The 21019-nt window shown below is 43.3% G+C and overlaps 1 protein-coding gene across 1 annotated transcript in view; it reads right to left on the bottom strand.

Moving 5' to 3' along the window:
- The window catches only part of SLC2A12 (solute carrier family 2 member 12), a 58140-nt gene extending 37566 nt beyond the window's left edge, over positions 1 to 20574 (bottom strand). Inside the window, exon 1 of the mRNA XM_065889023.1 lies at positions 20370 to 20574. Coding sequence (XP_065745095.1) covers positions 20370 to 20484 — 115 coding nt within the window. The 5' untranslated portion in view covers positions 20485 to 20574. The remainder of the gene's footprint in view (positions 1 to 20369) is intronic.
- Between the last annotated feature and the right edge of the window lie 445 nt (positions 20575 to 21019).

Raw genomic sequence — 21019 nt, 5'->3', positions numbered from 1 at the left:
ACGAGGACGAGGACCTAGGGAATGCCAACATTTAGAAGAGGAGGCAAAAGCAAAGGCGATGGAGAAGCAGCAGAATGAGACGTGTGTGAAATGGACTAGAAACGTGTGCTGAGCTAAGGCTGTTCAGCTATGCCATTGCTGGAGTAGGAGGTGTGCTTTAAAAATGCCATTTAGCTTTGGTGAAGGGAGCAAGTCAGATAAAGGTGATCTGACATCGCTTCCCACCACAAGTATCCAAGGTATTTTACATCTCTGGGATCTTGATGGCATGTGGAAAATGGGAGACTTCAAAAATAAAATTTAAAAAACATCAAATATTTAGATGGAGGAGCAAATAAAAATGCAATAATCCACAATAAAATAAAGTTGATGTATGAGCATTGCGAATACAAACCATTACACTGAAACTACATCAACAATTTAACCAGCTAATCAGAAAACAAATATTTAACATCACTACACAGCAGGCATCTTCCTAGGTACTGGGAGATATCTATATATGTGTACAGATATCTCTCTATATGTATCACATTGAAACAAAACAGATGTGGTTCTTGCTCCCCAAGAAACTTAACATTCTAGGGATATCTCTATTATTTCTTATGTACTCTTTTAATTTTCACATGCAAAGTGACTTTGAAGTACTTTCATGCTCTCAATTTCCACATATTCTTTTTTCTCACTTGATCTTAAAATCCTCAACAACAAATTCTTCTACCACAGGTGATCTGAGTCAGATTCTCACATTTGGATAAGAATATCACATTGCTCCATATCTCTTCTTGTCATCGTTCTTTACACCTAAGTTTGATGTGCTGATTAGGGTGTGTGCTCTGGCAGTTGGTCTCCGATATTCAGGTTGGAGAAATAAGTGACTCAGGAGAATGAGGCACTTGAGAGGCAGGTTGAGTGAGGCACCCCAGAAGCAGATTTAGAGGGATAGAGGGCGGCATGGGGTACTGAGTCAAGGACACGGGGGAAGAGATGCCAGAGCTGTGTGAGTAGCAGAAGACAGTCTTTGCCACCTTGTCCTTCTCCTTAGCCTTCCTTTGTTTCCCCGTTTTGTTGGATGGGAAATAGTGCCTCCCTAGAAAAAGAAAGACCCCTTGAGATACAAGAGTTCCTTCCTTTGATGCTCTATTATCCTACTTTATTTTTACTTTTTAAAAATTTATTTATTTATTTTTGGCTATGTTGGGTCTTTGTTGCTATGAACGGGCTTTCTCTAGTTGCAGTGAGCGGGGGCTATTCTTCGTTGCAGTGCACGGGCTTCCCATTGCGGTGGTTTCTCTTGTTGTGGAGCACGGGATCTAGGCACATGGGCTCAGTAGTTGTGGCTCGTGGGCTCTAGAGAGCAGGCTCAGTAGTTGTGGCGCACGGGCTTAGTTGCTCCGTAGCATGTGGGATCTTCCCGGACCAGGACTCAAGCCCGTGTCCCCTGCGCTGGCAGGCGGATTCTTAACCACTGTGCCACCAGGGAAGCCCTCTATTATCCTACTTGGGAGAGAGTCGAGGCAGTGGGTTAAGGAGGAAAGGGGATGGGGGGAGGGGTGCAAGTTCCAAAGCCAGCTTCTTGTGGTCTTGGGGAAATATCCCCTCACAGAAGAGAGATCCAGGTTTTTCTTATGCTTTCTGGACTTAGCTTCATATGCCTAGTTCTTTTATTTAGGGTTCATAGGACACTGACAGACTGGGCAAAGGGTCTGGAAACCATCCTGGTTTGTCAGGATGAGACCCTCTTGAGACCCAGCAGCTAGCACTGAGTATAATTCTTTAGAGATATAATAAAATTGTCTCCATATGAATAAAAAATTCTCTTTACAAAATTACAAGTTTTAAAAAATTATACATCACAGTATTATCTACCTATATCTATCTAGGCAATTTGCCTTCAAAAGCTTATACAGTTGCACTAGGACATTCTATGACCCTATACTCACGTAGGTTGGGGGGAGGATACCAACACAGGTTGTGTGCTATGGTCTTTACTGACTGAATTTTATTTGAAGGATATATCTTCCCATTATATGCTTTAAGGGCTACTGACCCAAACTAGCTTCCCCACTCATCTCATGACTGCTGTTTATTACTGCTGAGGTTCCATTACAGTCCTCAGGCTGCCCATTCAGGATTTGGAATTCTAATTCAGTGTGGAAGGCTAGACCCTAGCGCTTCCGGGATCTCAACCGTGTGACACCTTAGGACTTCCACCATGGGAAATTTTCCTGCTGCTATTTTACCATATAAATAAAATGAAGAAAGACATAGAGTGGGTTTTTCTTTTTCTGTGTCTACTTTTTGGTTGATGATGATAGAAGCAGGACGCTATCCTCTGGATGCCAGAAAGTAGAGATGACGTTTCCAAGAAATCTGACAGAGAACGGGAGGAAAGAGAGAGAATGTCTGCCTAAACACGAATGGCAGAGTCTGGGGCAGCTGGGTGGACTGAGGAGAAGCAGCCAGCACTACAGGAGAGAGGAGGGTGAGGATTCATAATTAGAGCCTTTTCAATAAACATCCAGCCCTGAAGCCAGTCCGCACTTGAAGTTCATGGTGAAGTTTAGCATTCCTGGCCGTTTGGCTCATGGTCTCGATCCACGAGGGCCCTTCTTTCCACCCCAGTGTCCCGCCAAAGATGCCATAGGGAATTCTCAGCCTTTTGTGGACATCACAGAAGTAGAAACTATCTAGAAACTTGCAAGTGGTACCCACAGGCTCCTGGGTCATGCCTACCCTCTGGGTCCGGCTGCTTTGTTAGACCAGCCGTGTTCCTTTTGATGCCATGATAATTCCTTAGTAAGATAATAAAGTTAAACTGTTCCTATTGAAGATGTGATCACAACTCAGAGGCTTTATGCAAATGAGCACTGAGACCCACATCCAGGGCACAAAGGACAGGCAAGCCCCACTGGCTGAGAGGCTGCAGCCGCTTTCACAATAGCTGCATTGTCTCCTGCTCACGGTGACTCAGACAGAACCACAACTTTAACAGGCAAGCACATGAAACACTCCATTTTTCACAATATTTGAGTTTCTGCCCGCTTTCTCCTTTCCTTTCTCCCCCATGTGCCTATTCTAGCGTAGGTACATAATGGACACACAGCAAACGCTTGCCAGAGGACTGAATCCTACAACAGACTGGAAAGCAGCGTGCACACACAGGTCTTTTTTCAGCAGGCAGCCAGGTCATTATACAGCTTGACCAACTGTGAAGGCTTCACATATTTCAAAGACCTCCTACCTCATGTTTTGCTCGAGAAAAACTTGCAGTGGCCCCCAAATGGCCTTGCATTTTTGTTCTCCTCTTTCTCTGCTCCTTCCCTCTGAATACCTTTAATCTCAACCCATCATTCAAGAGTCATTTCAAGTGCCACCTCCCCCATGATGACTACCCTGCTCTGCCACCTTCTGCTGTCCCACCCCAGCCCCTCTGCACTCCTGCTGTGCACAGAATGTAGGGTTTCAGATATATGAAGGCAGACTTCTGTCACTCATTTATTGACCTGTTTGTCTTCCCCTCTTACACAGAAAGACCTTGAAGGCAAGACCCCACTTTCTTCTTTTTTATTATTTTTATTTATTTATTTGGTTGCACTGGGTCTTAGTTGCTGCAGGCGGGCTCCTTAGTTGCAGCTCTAGGGCTCCTTAGTTGTGGCATGCGAACTCTTAATTGCAGCATGCATGTGGGATCTAGTTCCCTGACCCCCTGTATTGGGAACATGGAGTTTTAACCACTGCACCACCAAGGAAGTTCCCAAACCCTGCTTTCTTTACATCTGTATTCTTACCTCTAGTCTTTGGCACAAGGTCAATCCTCAATAAATATCTGTTGAGTGAATAAATAAATGAATGAATGGTAACAGCACTGCAAATGCCAATCCTTTGTCCTCTCTTCCCCATGGTTGGTCAACAGACTAAGGTTAATACCTGGTATGACTTAAGGGTTAGCACCTGGAACTTTATATTTACATAAATATTTAGCACCTGAACAACATGCAATCAGTATTTCTATAGCGTTTTCAGCACTGTTATTAGCCAGTTAATATGGCACCATTTGCAGGGACTCTAAAGTGTTCCACTGTCACTCGTATAGTTATTTTATTTAATGTCAGCCCCAGGCACAGGCTTGTTCACTAGTCACTCAGATTCCATGTTTAGCAGTCTCCTTTCTGGGGACCAGGTTTTCATGTCCCAACAACAGTCTCCAGGCACGATTCTCAGGCCTTCTGCACCACTGGTTTTTTTTTTGGAAAACGCCTGCCCTTTCCCAGACTTGTGTTTCTCTTCATGCTGTTGTCCCTCATTTACGGCACGTGGCACATCTGGCCTCCCTCCTTCACAGCCTAGGGAAACCTGAGTCTCTGAAGATCTGGCTCAAATATCTCCCCTCTACAAAATCTTCCAGACTCCCTCTCTGTGGTTAGCATTAATGTCTCTTCTCTCTTCTGCCTTTGGGTCCAGGGCCTTACAGCACTCTGGATTAGTCTGTCTCCTGCTTAGATTGGGAGTCCCTTGAGAGTAGAGTCTGTATGGGGGGGTCCACACAGGACCTGATGCCAGAGCTCTGCAGAGGCTATTGGATGCCCGGGAAGGAGAGCGCTGGCTTAATCAGACAGCTCCCTTGTTCAGAGGGTGTGAGGAGAGTGTGGTGTTGTGGTATGATGTTTCCAACAGCTGTCAAAAGTTCCAGATGCTGCCTCTTGGCCTTGGACCGTGTGTGATGCTCCCTGTGGTGGTAAATATTGGGCACTATCCTTTATCTAACCACTCTCCCCCCACCTCTCCCCATACCCCCATCCTCTCTTTAACATGCAATGGAACTCAGAACAACAGAAAATGTGGCCTTCCTCTATACCTACTATTGTTTGGACTTTCTAGGACAAAAAGGTAGGAACTTTACTTTCTTTCCTTTTATTTTTCCAACCCCAGGTAGTACTTTCACAGACACACTTTTCTGAAACTAATCTTCTCCAAATTCTGTTGACTGGGGAGGTATAAAGAGGGGGCGTAAGGGCACTTCCCTGCATTTCGCTCTGTGGTTAACACTCCTTTTCTGCCTGATTCCTTGTAGAACTTTCATTCTTTTCTTTCTTTCCTTCCTCTCTTTCATCTTTCCTTCAATTTGAAACTTTCACCAGGACAAGTCAGAGTACTTGTTTCTTCTAAATTTTTTTTGCTACTGGTTGAGTTCTCCTACTCAGAAAAGATTTCCCCTAGTATTTTGGGGGGTTTTTCCTTCCCATTTGTTTTGGGATAATTATTTACATGTTAGCTAAATATATTCATTTCCTCATCTCTTATTGTTTTTTTATGTACATCCTAGAATAGCTTCTCTTACTTATCCTCCGCATCACAGATTTCAGATAATAATTCTGCTCTTGCAGTTTTAGACTCTGACACTTTACCCATCTCGTATTAGGTCTATTAGCATCTCTGATCTCAGCTAGTTCCATCTTCACCTCAATTTACTCTTATCACCAGATGTTGTCCTGCATCTCTTTGTTCCACAGAGTCCATTTTTTTTAAATTATAGAGAACAGAAATCAGATGCTGTCCAAAACGTATTTGTTTCCTGTAAAGAGAAATCTTAAAACGCATGCTTTGCCTTTGTATTTGAAATGTGCCTGACAGTGACCGGATTACCACATTCTCTTTACCCAGCCCCCAAATCATTTACGATATTTTTGACGGCGGGAAACCAAAAACCTGAAAAACATGGGCATTTATTGTCTACTTTGTGAGAAGACCAAGTTGAATTTGGTGTCTACAAGGATTCACACTCTATGAATCCTTCTGTTCCTGCCTCCTCAGAGGGTTGGCTTTTGTCCCCAATCTGTCACCATACGTGCAAGGTGGCTGTCACAGCTCTAGATATTAGACGCTTTCACAATCAGACTCCAGGGCAGCAGACAATGGAAGAAGGCTTAGGGCAAGGGGTTATCCCCATGTACATCTTTCCTTTTATCGGGGAAGGAACTTTTCAGAAGCACCTTGGAAGATGATGGGGTTCAGGACATGCTACCCCAAAATACAACCCCTTGGCATATTGAATATTTTAAGCTGAAGGAATTTGAGAAAATGCCAGTTACAGGAAGGTGGCTGTAGCCTTCCCCCTGCCCTTCCCCCCGAAGCAGGTCATAAAACCCTCATGTGAGAGGTGCTCTCTGTTATACCCAGAGGAAAAGAACATCCTTATCTCAGAAGGCAAAGGGGCACCAAGAAGAATTCAAACGAACAGGCTTGCTAAGTTTCCCCTGGCTCCCTACACTTACCTCATATTCCTTAACCTGTCGTATTTTCATGACTGTCCACTGTTCATCAAATCTAGCATAAAAATACCCAGGCTTAGTCATGTCTTTAGGTCTTTATTTCCTTATGAAGGTTTCCATGTCACATTATATTAAATAAATATGGATGTTCTTCTGTTAGTCTTTGTCAGTTTAATTTTCGGACTCAGCCACAGGCCCTAAAAAGGTTGAGGAAAACTTTTTTCCTCCCCTACAAAGACTTGCCTTAATGTCTCGTTGACCAGAACTAGTGAGTTCCACAGTCAAACTTGGCTGCAAGAGAGACTAAGTGAGGATCTGAATCTTCTAGTTCGCCAGATGGGAAAGACCAAGAAATAAGAAGGAAGTTGGAAAAGCTGTTGGGTTTTCAGTGTCTGACACACCTTAGTCTAGCCACCCAGTTGCAGTTGGAAACTCTCGTAGTTAGACTTGAAGGAGCAGTTGATGTGCACAGCTGCCAGCCAAATTTCTGATGTCTGGAAGTTATTTTTCTGGAGTGACCCCACTGGACTGAGAAAGGAATTTTTTTTCTTCCACTTTTTGGTCCCCTGAATATGAACAGACTCTCATTTTTTGCTTGTCATAAACAATACATGCAAAATTACAACTTCTAGAATGTTCCATTCCAGCGGCTCATTTGGACTTTGTCTCTTCTTAACACTGATTTCACATTCTAGAATGCAACGAGCCAACCAGAGTTGCTGAAATCTTGAAAATTATAGCCCTTAAGAGATGTAGAAAGAGAAGTGATGGTGACAGGATAGGGTGGGAGGAATTGTACTATGCAGCAAAACCTTCTGACCCTCCGAAAAAGCTGCTCCGGGGGAGTCTGTGGAGATGTCATCCTTTGATTGATGAAAATTCTCTCATTAGGGGTGCTGAGTGAGAGTTTGTGGAGAGCTAAAATATTACCGCCCTAGTTTATACATTAGGCCCATATTTGCATTTTATTTAGGGGTAAGTTCTAACTCATTGATGAATATATCTGGCTTTAATTCTATTGTAATTTTGCATCTCTTTTCATCTTTTCAAGGGGATTTTCAATAGATAGTTAAGAGGGGGTGAATCTGGAGAACAAACCAGCAGCCATTTTACCCGGAGGCCTCTGATGTCTCCAGAGATTTTCAGCGTGTGTGAGCTGTGGTGAGCGAAGGACTTTTGAAAATTGGCAAAGTCTTCAGAAAGGATCCTCATCCCATCAATGATTATTAAACATTGGGAAAAATAGTAACATACATATTTGTACTTCAAGATTTCATACATATGTAGATGTGACTGAAAAAAAAGGTCTTAATTCAAAGTGCGAGTGAATGCAAGTAGCTTTCTGTCATTCTATATTTTCTAATCAATAAATATAAAACTGTGAAAACTATTATGTGAGAATTTGGAGTTGTTTTTCTATTTAAAAAGGAGTCTAGGACTTCCCTGATGGTACAGTGGTTAAGAATCCACCTACCAATGCAGGGGACACCGGTTCGAGCCCTGGTCTTGGAAGATCCCACATGCCACAGAGCAACTAAGCCCATGCGCCACAACTACTGAGCCTGTGCTCTAGAGCCCACGTGCCACAACTGCTGAAGCCTGCATGCCTAGAGCCCGTGCTCCGCAACAAGAGAAGCCACCGCAATGAGAAGCCCGCACACTGCAACAAAGAGTAGCCCCCGCTTGCCGCAACTAGAGAAAGCCCGCGTGCAGCAACGAAGACCCAATGCAGCCGAAAATAAAAATTAATTAATTAATTTAAATAAATAAATAAAGGAGTCCAGGTTTTTCAATTTAAAAAAGGAGTCCAGGTACTCAAAAATGGTTGAGAATCACCCTCAGTGCTTTAAAAATTCTTTAGTTAAGGAAATGAAATGCAGAAAATATAATATTGCAAAGCCTGTGGATGTAAAGTTCTTAGGAAGAGCGCTTTATTTACTAAAAATGAATACCTAGACGGCCACCTCAGGGTCAAGGGGAAAGCCCGTGGGTCATGTTGGTAATACAGTGGTGGGCTATGGGAGAGAGAGGGAGAACAGGAGAAAAGACCAAGAAGCAAGAATTTTCGTGTGTGTGTGTGTGTGTGTGTGTGTGTGAGAGAGAGAGAGAGAGAGAGAGAGTGGTTGAGAGTCCGCCTGCCGATGCAGGGGACATGGGTTTATGCCCCGGTCTGGGAAGATCCCACATGCCGCGGAACGGCTAGGCCCGTGAGCCATGGCCGCTGAGCCTGTGCGTCCGGAGCCTGTGCTCCGCAACAGGAAAGGCCACAACAGTGAGAGGCCCCCGTACGGAAAAAAAAAAAAAAAAGAAAAGAAAGAATGGCCAACAGAACTCAGAAATAAGATAAATGAAAGAAAAGGTCAGGAGAGTTTGTCAGGTTCTGGGGGATGGGGAATAAAGACAAGGGAACAATAGCGCAAGAGGCCTGTAGCTTTTAGAAAAGTTGGTTTACAAGAAATTTCCTATGGTGGATTTGACAGGAGAATTTTATGAATGGGCCCACCTAATATTTAATTGCACTATAGCTCTCTTCAAATTGTCAGTAAGAATCGACAAAGAACTTGTGTGAATGGGATTTGAGTATATGAAGGAAAAGGGCTGTAATCCACGCATGGATTGGAGCAGGGATAAGAGAAAAGACAAGCTGCAGGAACTGAAGGGCAAAAATCCAGGGGAAACAGGAAATTGGTGCAAAAAGTGATCAGAGGGCTTCCCTGGTGGTGCAGTGGTTGAGAGTCCGCCTGCCGATGCAGGGGACACCGGTTCGTGCCCCGGTCCGGGAAGATCCCACATGCCGTGGAGCGGCTGGGGCCATGAGCCATGGCAGCTGGTCCTGCGCGTCCGGAGCCTGTGCTCCGCAACGGGAGAGGCCACAGCAGTGAGAGGCCCGCGTACCGCAAAAAAAAAAAAAAAAAAAAAAGTAATCAGAAACCACAAGACTCCTAAGGTGTACTGGGTGTGTTTGAGGATGGGTGAGGGCAGAAGAGCAAGGGCAGGGTTTGAGCAAGGTGGAGGGCGTGTGGATTTAACGTTATGGGGGCTGGAGCTACTTTTGTTTAAATATTAAAAGAATGGTGATCCCATAGAGCTGAAGGATTTACAGCCATGCAGGTGGAGCTTTCCAAGACTCCCTAATTCTTTCACCACTATCATCACTTTCAGAAACTTTTCTTGATTTCTATAAACCAGTAGGATCTCTTCTGAAGAATTCCTCCTCTCACGATACTTATCACACAAAGGTTTCATAACATGGTCCCTACTTACACCTTCAGATGTTTTCATAACCCTCTTTCTCCTGCTTTGAACTCTGTGCTTTTATCAGACAAAAATATTCATAGTTCCCCGAATGTGCTTGTACATAGCTTGTATACAAGCTATCTTCTCTGCTTAGAATTCTCTCTGTAAATCTATTGGCCTCAGTGATACTTTCTTGACTCAGCTTAGCCATACTGTCTTCCAGGATCCTTCAAAAACTGGCTGAGCTGCCCCCTGTGCACTACTGTGGCATTATGTGTCTGACCGCCTCCTCCCTTGTAGGTTTCCTGATCTCTTCTCTCTCATCACCAATTGTTAGTAAGTATTTGCATCGCATGAATGTCACTGGTTCACCATTGGACCCAGGGTCTAGCATCATGTCTGATTTCTAGGAGACACTCAATATTTGCTAAATGATTGTCTTGTCATTATTTAGACTCTTATGTCTCTGATGAGTTGGTAAAACTTATGGACCTGGATAATGTCTTAGATATCTTTTTTTTTTTTTACTGTGAAGTATCCAGCACTGTACCTCTCACACAGTAGGTGGTCAATAAGTATTGCAGAATTAAATGCTCTTTAGTTCAGCTCAACAAACACTTCTTCACTCACTCACTGATTTAACAATTAAGCATGTACTCCATGGCAGTACTGTCTTGGACACAGATGGCAAACAGTTTCAACTATATGGACAGTGCAATCAGCACGGTGGTCAATCCAATCACAGTGCTGACACATTTCCTAGGTTACAAGATGGCTGTACTTGTGCCATTTGCATGTGATCCCTAATGGAAATACAGGAGAAAAGGCATAATTCCTCCCTCTTATGAGTTACACGGTACTTTCTAAACACTTGCAGTTAGCTCAGAGCTCTGATAAGTACAAGAATATATATTTTATCTGGGAATTTATAATCTTATAGAAAAAGACATGTCACATGGAAGATTAGAGAATAGCTAAAACAGAATGCAAAAAAGTTCTGAAAGGCGTATACTGGGTACCCAAATTCACAGATCAGATCATGGAACAGACCAGGAAGTAGAAACGGTGGTGCTGGATGGTATTATCATTCAAGTGGGCAAAACCCTGGCTTGGATTTGGGATACTGAAGTTTGGATCTCTGGGCTATTATCCATGCTACATGGAGCAAGTCACTTTGCTTCTCTCCCAGAGGTACCCTGGCTTAATGCTGAAGGTACAATCTGGAATCAGAGCGTCTGGTTAGTTACCAGCTAGACCCTGACATGTCCCTTAATTTTTCTGTTCCTCTGCATCCTCATTCCTAAAATAAAGATAATATTACATAACTCATAAAGTTGTTATGAGAATAAGTGAGATAGATGAGTGGCTGGCCCGCACACTGCAACAAAGAGTAGCCCCCGCTTGCCGCAACTAGAGAAAGCCCGCGTGCAGCAACGAAGACCCAATGCAGCCGAAAATAAAAATTAATTAATTAATTTAAATAAATAAATAAAGGAGTCCAGGTTTTTCAATTTAAAAAAGGAGTCCAGGTACTCAAAAATGGTTGAGAATCACCCTCAGTGCTTTAAAAATTCTTTAGTTAAGGAAATGAAATGCAGAAAATATAATATTGCAAAGCCTGTGGATGTAAAGTTCTTAGGAAGAGCGCTTTATTTACTAAAAATGAATACCTAGACGGCCACCTCAGGGTCAAGGGGAAAGCCCGTGGGTCATGTTGGTAATACAGTGGTGGGCTATGGGAGAGAGAGGGAGAACAGGAGAAAAGACCAAGAAGCAAGAATTTTCGTGTGTGTGTGTGTGTGTGTGTGTGTGAGAGAGAGAGAGAGAGAGAGAGAGTGGTTGAGAGTCCGCCTGCCGATGCAGGGGACATGGGTTTATGCCCCGGTCTGGGAAGATCCCACATGCCGCGGAACGGCTAGGCCCGTGAGCCATGGCCGCTGAGCCTGTGCGTCCGGAGCCTGTGCTCCGCAACAGGAAAGGCCACAACAGTGAGAGGCCCCCGTACGGAAAAAAAAAAAAAAAAGAAAAGAAAGAATGGCCAACAGAACTCAGAAATAAGATAAATGAAAGAAAAGGTCAGGAGAGTTTGTCAGGTTCTGGGGGATGGGGAATAAAGACAAGGGAACAATAGCGCAAGAGGCCTGTAGCTTTTAGAAAAGTTGGTTTACAAGAAATTTCCTATGGTGGATTTGACAGGAGAATTTTATGAATGGGCCCACCTAATATTTAATTGCACTATAGCTCTCTTCAAATTGTCAGTAAGAATCGACAAAGAACTTGTGTGAATGGGATTTGAGTATATGAAGGAAAAGGGCTGTAATCCACGCATGGATTGGAGCAGGGATAAGAGAAAAGACAAGCTGCAGGAACTGAAGGGCAAAAATCCAGGGGAAACAGGAAATTGGTGCAAAAAGTGATCAGAGGGCTTCCCTGGTGGTGCAGTGGTTGAGAGTCCGCCTGCCGATGCAGGGGACACCGGTTCGTGCCCCGGTCCGGGAAGATCCCACATGCCGTGGAGCGGCTGGGGCCATGAGCCATGGCAGCTGGTCCTGCGCGTCCGGAGCCTGTGCTCCGCAACGGGAGAGGCCACAGCAGTGAGAGGCCCGCGTACCGCAAAAAAAAAAAAAAAAAAAAAAGTAATCAGAAACCACAAGACTCCTAAGGTGTACTGGGTGTGTTTGAGGATGGGTGAGGGCAGAAGAGCAAGGGCAGGGTTTGAGCAAGGTGGAGGGCGTGTGGATTTAACGTTATGGGGGCTGGAGCTACTTTTGTTTAAATATTAAAAGAATGGTGATCCCATAGAGCTGAAGGATTTACAGCCATGCAGGTGGAGCTTTCCAAGACTCCCTAATTCTTTCACCACTATCATCACTTTCAGAAACTTTTCTTGATTTCTATAAACCAGTAGGATCTCTTCTGAAGAATTCCTCCTCTCACGATACTTATCACACAAAGGTTTCATAACATGGTCCCTACTTACACCTTCAGATGTTTTCATAACCCTCTTTCTCCTGCTTTGAACTCTGTGCTTTTATCAGACAAAAATATTCATAGTTCCCCGAATGTGCTTGTACATAGCTTGTATACAAGCTATCTTCTCTGCTTAGAATTCTCTCTGTAAATCTATTGGCCTCAGTGATACTTTCTTGACTCAGCTTAGCCATACTGTCTTCCAGGATCCTTCAAAAACTGGCTGAGCTGCCCCCTGTGCACTACTGTGGCATTATGTGTCTGACCGCCTCCTCCCTTGTAGGTTTCCTGATCTCTTCTCTCTCATCACCAATTGTTAGTAAGTATTTGCATCGCATGAATGTCACTGGTTCACCATTGGACCCAGGGTCTAGCATCATGTCTGATTTCTAGGAGACACTCAATATTTGCTAAATGATTGTCTTGTCATTATTTAGACTCTTATGTCTCTGATGAGTTGGTAAAACTTATGGACCTGGATAATGTCTTAGATATCTTTTTTTTTTTTTACTGTGAAGTATCCAGCACTGTACCTCTCACACAGTAGGTGGTCAATAAGTATTGCAGAATTAAATGCTCTTTAGTTCAGCTCAACAAACACTTCTTCACTCACTCACTGATTTAACAATTAAGCATGTACTCCATGGCAGTACTGTCTTGGACACAGATGGCAAACAGTTTCAACTATATGGACAGTGCAATCAGCACGGTGGTCAATCCAATCACAGTGCTGACACATTTCCTAGGTTACAAGATGGCTGTACTTGTGCCATTTGCATGTGATCCCTAATGGAAATACAGGAGAAAAGGCATAATTCCTCCCTCTTATGAGTTACACGGTACTTTCTAAACACTTGCAGTTAGCTCAGAGCTCTGATAAGTACAAGAATATATATTTTATCTGGGAATTTATAATCTTATAGAAAAAGACATGTCACATGGAAGATTAGAGAATAGCTAAAACAGAATGCAAAAAAGTTCTGAAAGGCGTATACTGGGTACCCAAATTCACAGATCAGATCATGGAACAGACCAGGAAGTAGAAACGGTGGTGCTGGATGGTATTATCATTCAAGTGGGCAAAACCCTGGCTTGGATTTGGGATACTGAAGTTTGGATCTCTGGGCTATTATCCATGCTACATGGAGCAAGTCACTTTGCTTCTCTCCCAGAGGTACCCTGGCTTAATGCTGAAGGTACAATCTGGAATCAGAGCGTCTGGTTAGTTACCAGCTAGACCCTGACATGTCCCTTAATTTTTCTGTTCCTCTGCATCCTCATTCCTAAAATAAAGATAATATTACATAACTCATAAAGTTGTTATGAGAATAAGTGAGATAGATGAGTGGCTGGTGCATGCTGGTAAGTGCTTGGTAAATGCTAACTGTTGCTCTCTTAGCCTCAGTTTCCTTATCTGTGAACTGGGGGGTAATATTACCTCATTGGGTTGCCCACAAAAATCATTCAACAAAGGTCTGTTTAGTCTGAGTCTATGGGGGAAAATCTCCATAACACTGAAGTAGAACTTTGAAACAGTCTCTTACTGATAGCAAAGGAAGTAAAGTGATACCTTGCTTCCAGCATAACAATTCTGCCTTTTCATAAATTCTTGAATTCCTTTGTTTTTGGCAATACCTACACAATTGGGCTTATATCATTAAAAACTCTTCCTGTGATTTTGCCTTGGGCTTTCCACAATTTTGTGTCCCAACAGAAATGAAATATTCATTAGCTCAGGGATGTTCTTTCACGATACCAACTGATTAAAATTACAACTTTTTCCCCTATTCTTTTTTCTTCACTTCTCTATTTTATTTTATTTATTTTATTTTTGTTTTTTGGCCACGTCACGCGGCATGCAGGATTTTGAGTTCCCTGACCAGGGATCGAACCCTTGTCCCTGAAGTGGAAGGGTAGAGTCTTAACCACTGGACTGCCAGGGAATTCCCTCCCCTATTCTTAAGAAACCTTGCACATCTGAGGCTGAGATGTCATATCTAAATTAGCATTGCACATGGCTCCCAAATTCCACAAAGTGTGGGAAACACGTGTATGCCGTAGCAATACATTATAAAAAATAATAATATAAATAAAATAATATGGTTGTAGCTAACAGCCCCAGAGCCTAGTAATGCCAGGCAGACCTGTGTCATGAATGTTTCTGAGAAACAATTACTTCCAAGGGAAGCACAATTTACCAGTTTAAAGTTTAATAAGCCTTGATTTACTTAAGGGAAAAAAAAATACTCCTGTAAGTCAAACAAAGGACTGCTTTTCTCCCTGATATTTTGGTACAACAGTATAAAGTGAGTCATGCTCAAAAAGAATGAAAACTCCTAAAATGAGAATAATGTGATAAATTATTTTAGTCTTATTACTTCTACCTAAATTGTATAGAAAAATTAGTATATCACTGAAGCATAGCCATTTTGCAAAGACATAAATGAATGTGCTGCGATACAGGAAGAAAAACGATACCAAGGAGCCAAAACAGAACAAAATAAAATAGAAACAAAACTCATGTGAATTTATGATTTACTATGGAAGTAATATATTTGGCTTAACATTTCAGCTGGGGAATACTAGGAGGGATTTCAGGTTCTGTGCCTTTTTTGTGTGTGTGGCTGTTCCGCACAGCTTGTGGGATCTTAGTTTCCTGACCAGGGACTGAACTCGGGCCCTGAGCAGTGAAAGCACAGAGTCCTAACCACTGGACCACCAGGGAAGTCCCAGAGACTGGGTACTTTTTGAGGGAAGATGGGATGGGAAATTATCCTCATTTGGTATTTGGTCAAATAGCTCCTTGGGAAGAAGCACATTTCAGCTTTTCTCCTTTCTTACCACCGTGACTTGGTGTACTTTCACGTGGCTTTCATTGCCTTTTTTTTTTTGCGGTACGTGGTTCTCTCACTGCTGTGGCCTCTCCCCTTGCAGAGCACAGGCTCCGGACGCACAGGCTCAGTGACCATGGCTCACGGGCGCAGCCGCTCCGCGGCATGTGGGATCTTCCCGGACCGGGCACGAAATCGTGTCCCCTGCGTCGGCAGGCGGACTCTCAACCACTGCGCCACCAGGGAAGCCCTCATTGCCTTATTTTATTCGCTAACTCATCCTCTTGGGGAAGACTTCATGAGAAAAAAGTTGAACTTGGGAGTCCCGACTCCGTTCAATTTAAGAATCTTATAAAGCCAGTTCTTGCTCATACAACCTGAATAAAAAGCTGCTTCAAACCTTTAAAAGCCCAAAGCGAATTCCACACTCATGCAGGCCTGTTTGGAGCTTTTAGAACTTTTTGAACCCTGCGGCTAAACAGTATTATACTTCAGTTCCTCCTAGTGAGATGAGGCGATGAAGCCAGGTTCAAGAACTAAGTATTCTTGAATGAAAAATACCATACCACACATCAACAGCAATGAAAACCTGCATCTTAAGGTTCACCTCAGATACATACGTGTACACTGGAGTTTCCGCAGGCAGTTCCAGGGTGGACTCATTGTATTTTGAGTTCTGTTTTTATCAGCTTCTTCAAGGTCTAGACTGCTGAAAAGTACCTCCTTGAGAATTCACAAAAAACACACCTGAGGGATCACAGAAGGGTCCTACCACCTACCACCAGTCTCTTTTCCTAAGAACGCAGCCACTCAGGTCCTGCTGGCACTGTTACCGGACAGAAGGGTAATGTTTAAACTATTTAACAACTGGACAGAGGCACTGACCTATTGGAAGAGTCATTGGCTATAAAACCTGTTCAGGCATGCTGGTGTTTGCTGGGTAATTTCAGGCCCTCTGGGTCAATGGCACTGTTGGTGGCTCCTTGGCCTGGCTTTGTCTGCCAGGCCCTGCCAACACAGGCACTCACAATACATGCCTTCTGCTGCAGCAGCCTAGAGGTGGTTTGTGGCAAGCGGCAATCTCTCTTCTCTCTCTGTGATGTGATATTAGAGGGGAAAAGAGCCCTGCTGCGCGAGCCAAACACGACCCAGAGTTGCCGGTGAAACAGCTCCCGCCATGTTTATTTAGAGCCTCTCCCTTCTGAGATCCCAGAGAAGCCATTTGCCCATGCCTCACTGTCACAAAAAGCCTCAAATTTAGACTTTTGATATGATTTCCAAGTGAGGTTAAATGTACAGCCCCAGAGATAAGCTGACTGAAGAGAAAGGGGAGAAGGTTATCTTTAAATCTGGTCTTATTTCCAGTCAAAAAAAATCTATTGTCCCTCATAAATTCAAGTGTTTATAAATTCTGTCATTTCCTTGGGAATATCAAGCTACACAACATTTTTTTTTGCTGCTGTAATTGCCATCAATTTGTTAAATACACATGTTTTTAAGGACACAATTTTTGTCAAGGGTTTTGTCACTTTTTCTTTTGATACTTAATACTGTATAGATTTTATTTAAAATTTTATCTCTGCTTTTTTTTAAGGTATAGCTGATTTACAATATTATATTAGTTTCAGATGTCACTTTTTAATATATGGAAAGCCTGGAAAAATGGGAATGGCCAAGGCCTGGGTCTTCCCAATGTGACCAGTCTGTTGGTCTCACAGCCAAAGCTCTGTTAACAGGTCAAGCTGGTCAGTCTGACCTTCTCTTCCCCTGTGATGTTTGTTCCCCAAAGTCTCCTCAGTCTGTCTTACAAGTAGACTTCCCCTTGGGCTGCCTGAGGAAGCCTGAGAAACCAGACCTGACTCAATTCAAGAGAGTCTGTTTTAGGCTAATCCTGAGAGCCCAAGGCTCACAGCAGGAGCGCAGTAAATATGCCCCAACCTCAAAAACATGGCCTGCATAACCGGAGTGGTGATGGACCTGAGGTTTGCTAATGTGATGCTGACCCAGGAGCTGGCTCAGGGCCACAAGGGATGAGAGAGGAGCAGGGAAGCAGTCAGGCTGCAGGTCCTTCTTTCTCCACCTCTCCCCTTTCCACTAAAGAGGCGCCATGTTTACTTGTCTTAACATACTGACCACCTACTCAGCTTCCATTTGCAAAAAGGAGTTCACAGCTTTAAACAAGTTTGAGAACAACTGCCATAGGGTATTCACCTCATTAGCAGAAGTGTGCATTTCTTAAATCTCAGAGTGTGGCATCTCAGGTTTAGAAGGGTCTTGGAGGGGATGAAGTGCAGCCCTTTCAGCTGGTTCTGAGTCTAGTTCTAGCGATCTGGGTTCCACTGCTTTCGGCAGCTGGATCTGCAGCGCGGAGAACCGACACTCATACGGTGAATATTGTTCTTGGTTTCTGATCTTTTGGGCAGATCTGAGAGGAAAATGCAGCGCTGGTGGGGTAATGGGGGACTTAAGGAAACCCTCCTCCTAGCCAGTTGTTTGAATCATGAATTAGAAGAGCCTGGGAGACCCAGCTCCTGAGATGAAGGAGCAGGCCCCCTGGGCCACAGGTCACCAGGGTCAGCTTTGATCAGCTACCGCGTGAACGTGGGCCAACCACACATCTTCTGGACTCATGCTCTCCTTGTGTAAGATGCCCCAGCAGTCCATGTTCCTTACCTCACCTATATCTGTTGTTGGCTCGAGGCAGCGAGATTTAAAATTGAGCTCAACCTGCCCTACGAGGTCAATTATAACGTGTCTATGAACACTGAAAGGTTTACTAAAAATATACCCACTTTGAGCCATAGCTTTTTGAAAATGAATTTAAATTCATTAGTTTCTAGCCATTGAAACAGAGCATTCTTTCCAGTTTAGAGGGGTTAGCCAAGGAAAACCTGCCAACACTTTTCATTACCCACAATAGCATTAAGGGGGTACAATCAAAGAGATTAAGGTTTTTGTTTTGTTTCATTTTTCAATATCTCAAATGTTTTAATGACCTTGTCCTGGGTTGTATAACTCATTCCTCTTTGCACGTTAATTTTTTCATCTAGGAATATAGAACAACTTGCTACCTTCAAATGCAGGAGAAGTAGGATAATTTAAGCATGTTTTAAATACTCAGAATTTCCTGGATGAAACTATGGAAGTGTAAAATATAAAGAAGTTGAAAGGAGTATTTGTCAAATATCTCATTAAACCTCAACATCTTCGTAAATCATACAAAAATACAATCCCAGTTGGAGAGGTGAAGTAACTTGTCAAAACCATAGAGCAAGTCCGTACTATGGATTCATTATACACATAGATCTGTATAATTGCCTTTGGGTACCAAGAAAGTTTAAGACAATTTATGAAAACTTACAAAAGTAATAATAAAAGGTTTGTATTTGTCTAAATATAAAAGACATACAGCACCCATCAAAGCTGTATTAATTAAGGATTTAAGAAAAACATTTAGGTTTCCTCTTCTACACGGTAAAGGTTCATTTAAAATTAAAAGTAAAAGATAATTTATGGTATTTGTTCATTTATCATTTCTTTTCAATGGCATAAACAGTTGCACTATAAGTTGAATTGTGTGTGTGTATTCAACCTTTACAAGCACACATACATGTTACCTTCCTTTGGGATCACTGTGAACTTGGGCAATTTAACCTATTAAGAGTAGTACACTGTGCTTTCAAAGACATATCAAAACTAAATAGTCCATTTTTTATTGTTACTATGGAGGCCCCTCCAGGACAAATTCCTTTTCATCTTCTTTGTGACATTTATCAGTGACTCTATCTAGTTAACCCTTTTGTCAATATCACCACCTCAGCTCACCCTAGAGCTCAATCTTGCCGGAATTCAGAGAGAACTTTGCCACTCTTTCTCTTTACCCCTGAATACAAGTTTCTTTTGTCTCCTCTTAGACTTAGGACCCAAAGATCACACTTAGACAAAGGGACAGCTCTGCTGAAGAGAGGGCTGAGGCATAGTGTAAGGTGACCCCAGATATTCATTCTTGACTAGAAGGATGGAAGCAAGGGAAGGCTGAGCAGGGAGAGGGCAGGGGATAAAGAGAGGGTCTCAGTTCCCAAGGAGGGGTCGCTCAGTTCCTCCTTGAGAGGGGTTGTGGATTCAATTCCAGGATCATCAAACCCGCCGTGCAAACATAAGTACACAGATCCATCCCAAGGTGAAAGGTAAAATGCCTTTCATATCATTTAGTGTTTTTGGTTATGCATGAAATTCCAATATATGGCGTGGGAGTGTATTATATGATTAGAGGGAGCAGAGCTGAGGGAAGCGGTGGGAAGAAGGGCATTATTTGTGTTTGATTTCACTTCATATTACGATTAGTTCCTATTCCTTTGAGAACAAACTAACTGAATAGGAAAAGGCAACTAAAAGTGTGCAATGTGTTTGTGAAAATTGTAAATGTGGGAGTGAAGAAAGGCATTTGATTTAGCAAAGATAACTGAAATGAATTAAAACTTTTCCAAATTTCACCTCCGGAAGGAAAAGTATTAAACAAACCTCAGCCTGAAAGGCCAGTTTTAAAGAAAGCAGGAGCAACGAAGCAGAGGTTTTAGGCTGTAAATAATGCTCAAATTCATTACAAACAGATGCTGGGAACTTAAAAAGAAAGTTGTATTTATTCATTATATAACTAATAATTTTATGAAGCTTCCTTAAAATGCTGATTTTTGAAATGGTGGTTATAATGTCCAATTGTTACAGATTATCCATTTGTGACAATAAATGAAAAAGTGTGTGTATGCGGGGGTGTGTGTGGGTGTGTTTACACGTGTGATTATCTTGCCAGTCAATTTCTCCAAATGAAAAAGATTTATACATCATACCATCAACACAGCGGAGGGCACCCTGCTTATGAGTAGTGGGACTTCAACCTTCACATCAGAGCTCCTTGTCACTCCTCCCAGCAGATCCTGTCCCCTCGTCTCCAGGCACCTAGCACGCTCACGTGCGCGCACACACACACACACACACACACAGAGTGAGACACGCGCCCAGCTCGTTCCTCTCGCGGTCCCCGAGCCCTGCAGCCTCGCTTTACCTCTCGCCCAGGGAGGATGCCGGCCGCCGCTGTCTCTGTCGCTGCCATCAGTCTCGGCTGCTGGCCCCTTCGGTTTCAGCAGACTGGGGCCCTCTGCGTTTTCAACAGGTACCATGGTCACGTAGAAGTTACAGCCGTTCCCTGGGCACTAAACCACCCTGACTTCCCCCACTGACACGAGCGGTCACTTTCCCCATGGTCGCATGCTAAAGAAAGGTGAAAAAAAAACTTCGGGCAAAGCCAATGTGATTTGTGACCAACTTTGTTTCTATTTCCGAAAGCTTTGCCCTTTTCGGTGACACAGGCTCTTGCTATTCCAAGCAGCCTATCACAGGCAGTGGGAGGGCCGAATCTCCGGAGGATTGTTTTTTTTTGCCTTCAGATGCAGAGCTGGAAGCAAAGGATTTCCAGGCTTGGGAACCGGAGCTCTGACAGTGTTTGGCGCTTAGCTGGGGGCGTGGGGGGGGGGGGGGGGGGGCAGCTCTTGTATTCCTGCACCTTTGAAAAGAGGCACAGAAAAGAATCAGGCAGATTCAAGCCCAGGCTGAGAGTGAGGGCCAAGAATATTCACAGATGGTATTAGTTAATCTTGAACAGGGAGGAACAATTTAGGCAAAGACATACCAGAAGGAAAAGTGTGTCAATTTTTC

Source organism: Phocoena phocoena, chromosome 12, assembly GCF_963924675.1.
Source record: "Phocoena phocoena chromosome 12, mPhoPho1.1, whole genome shotgun sequence".
NCBI lineage: Eukaryota > Metazoa > Chordata > Mammalia > Artiodactyla > Phocoenidae > Phocoena > Phocoena phocoena.
Note: the sequence above shows the minus strand (reverse complement) of the source record. Positions and strands in the feature narration are given on the sequence as shown.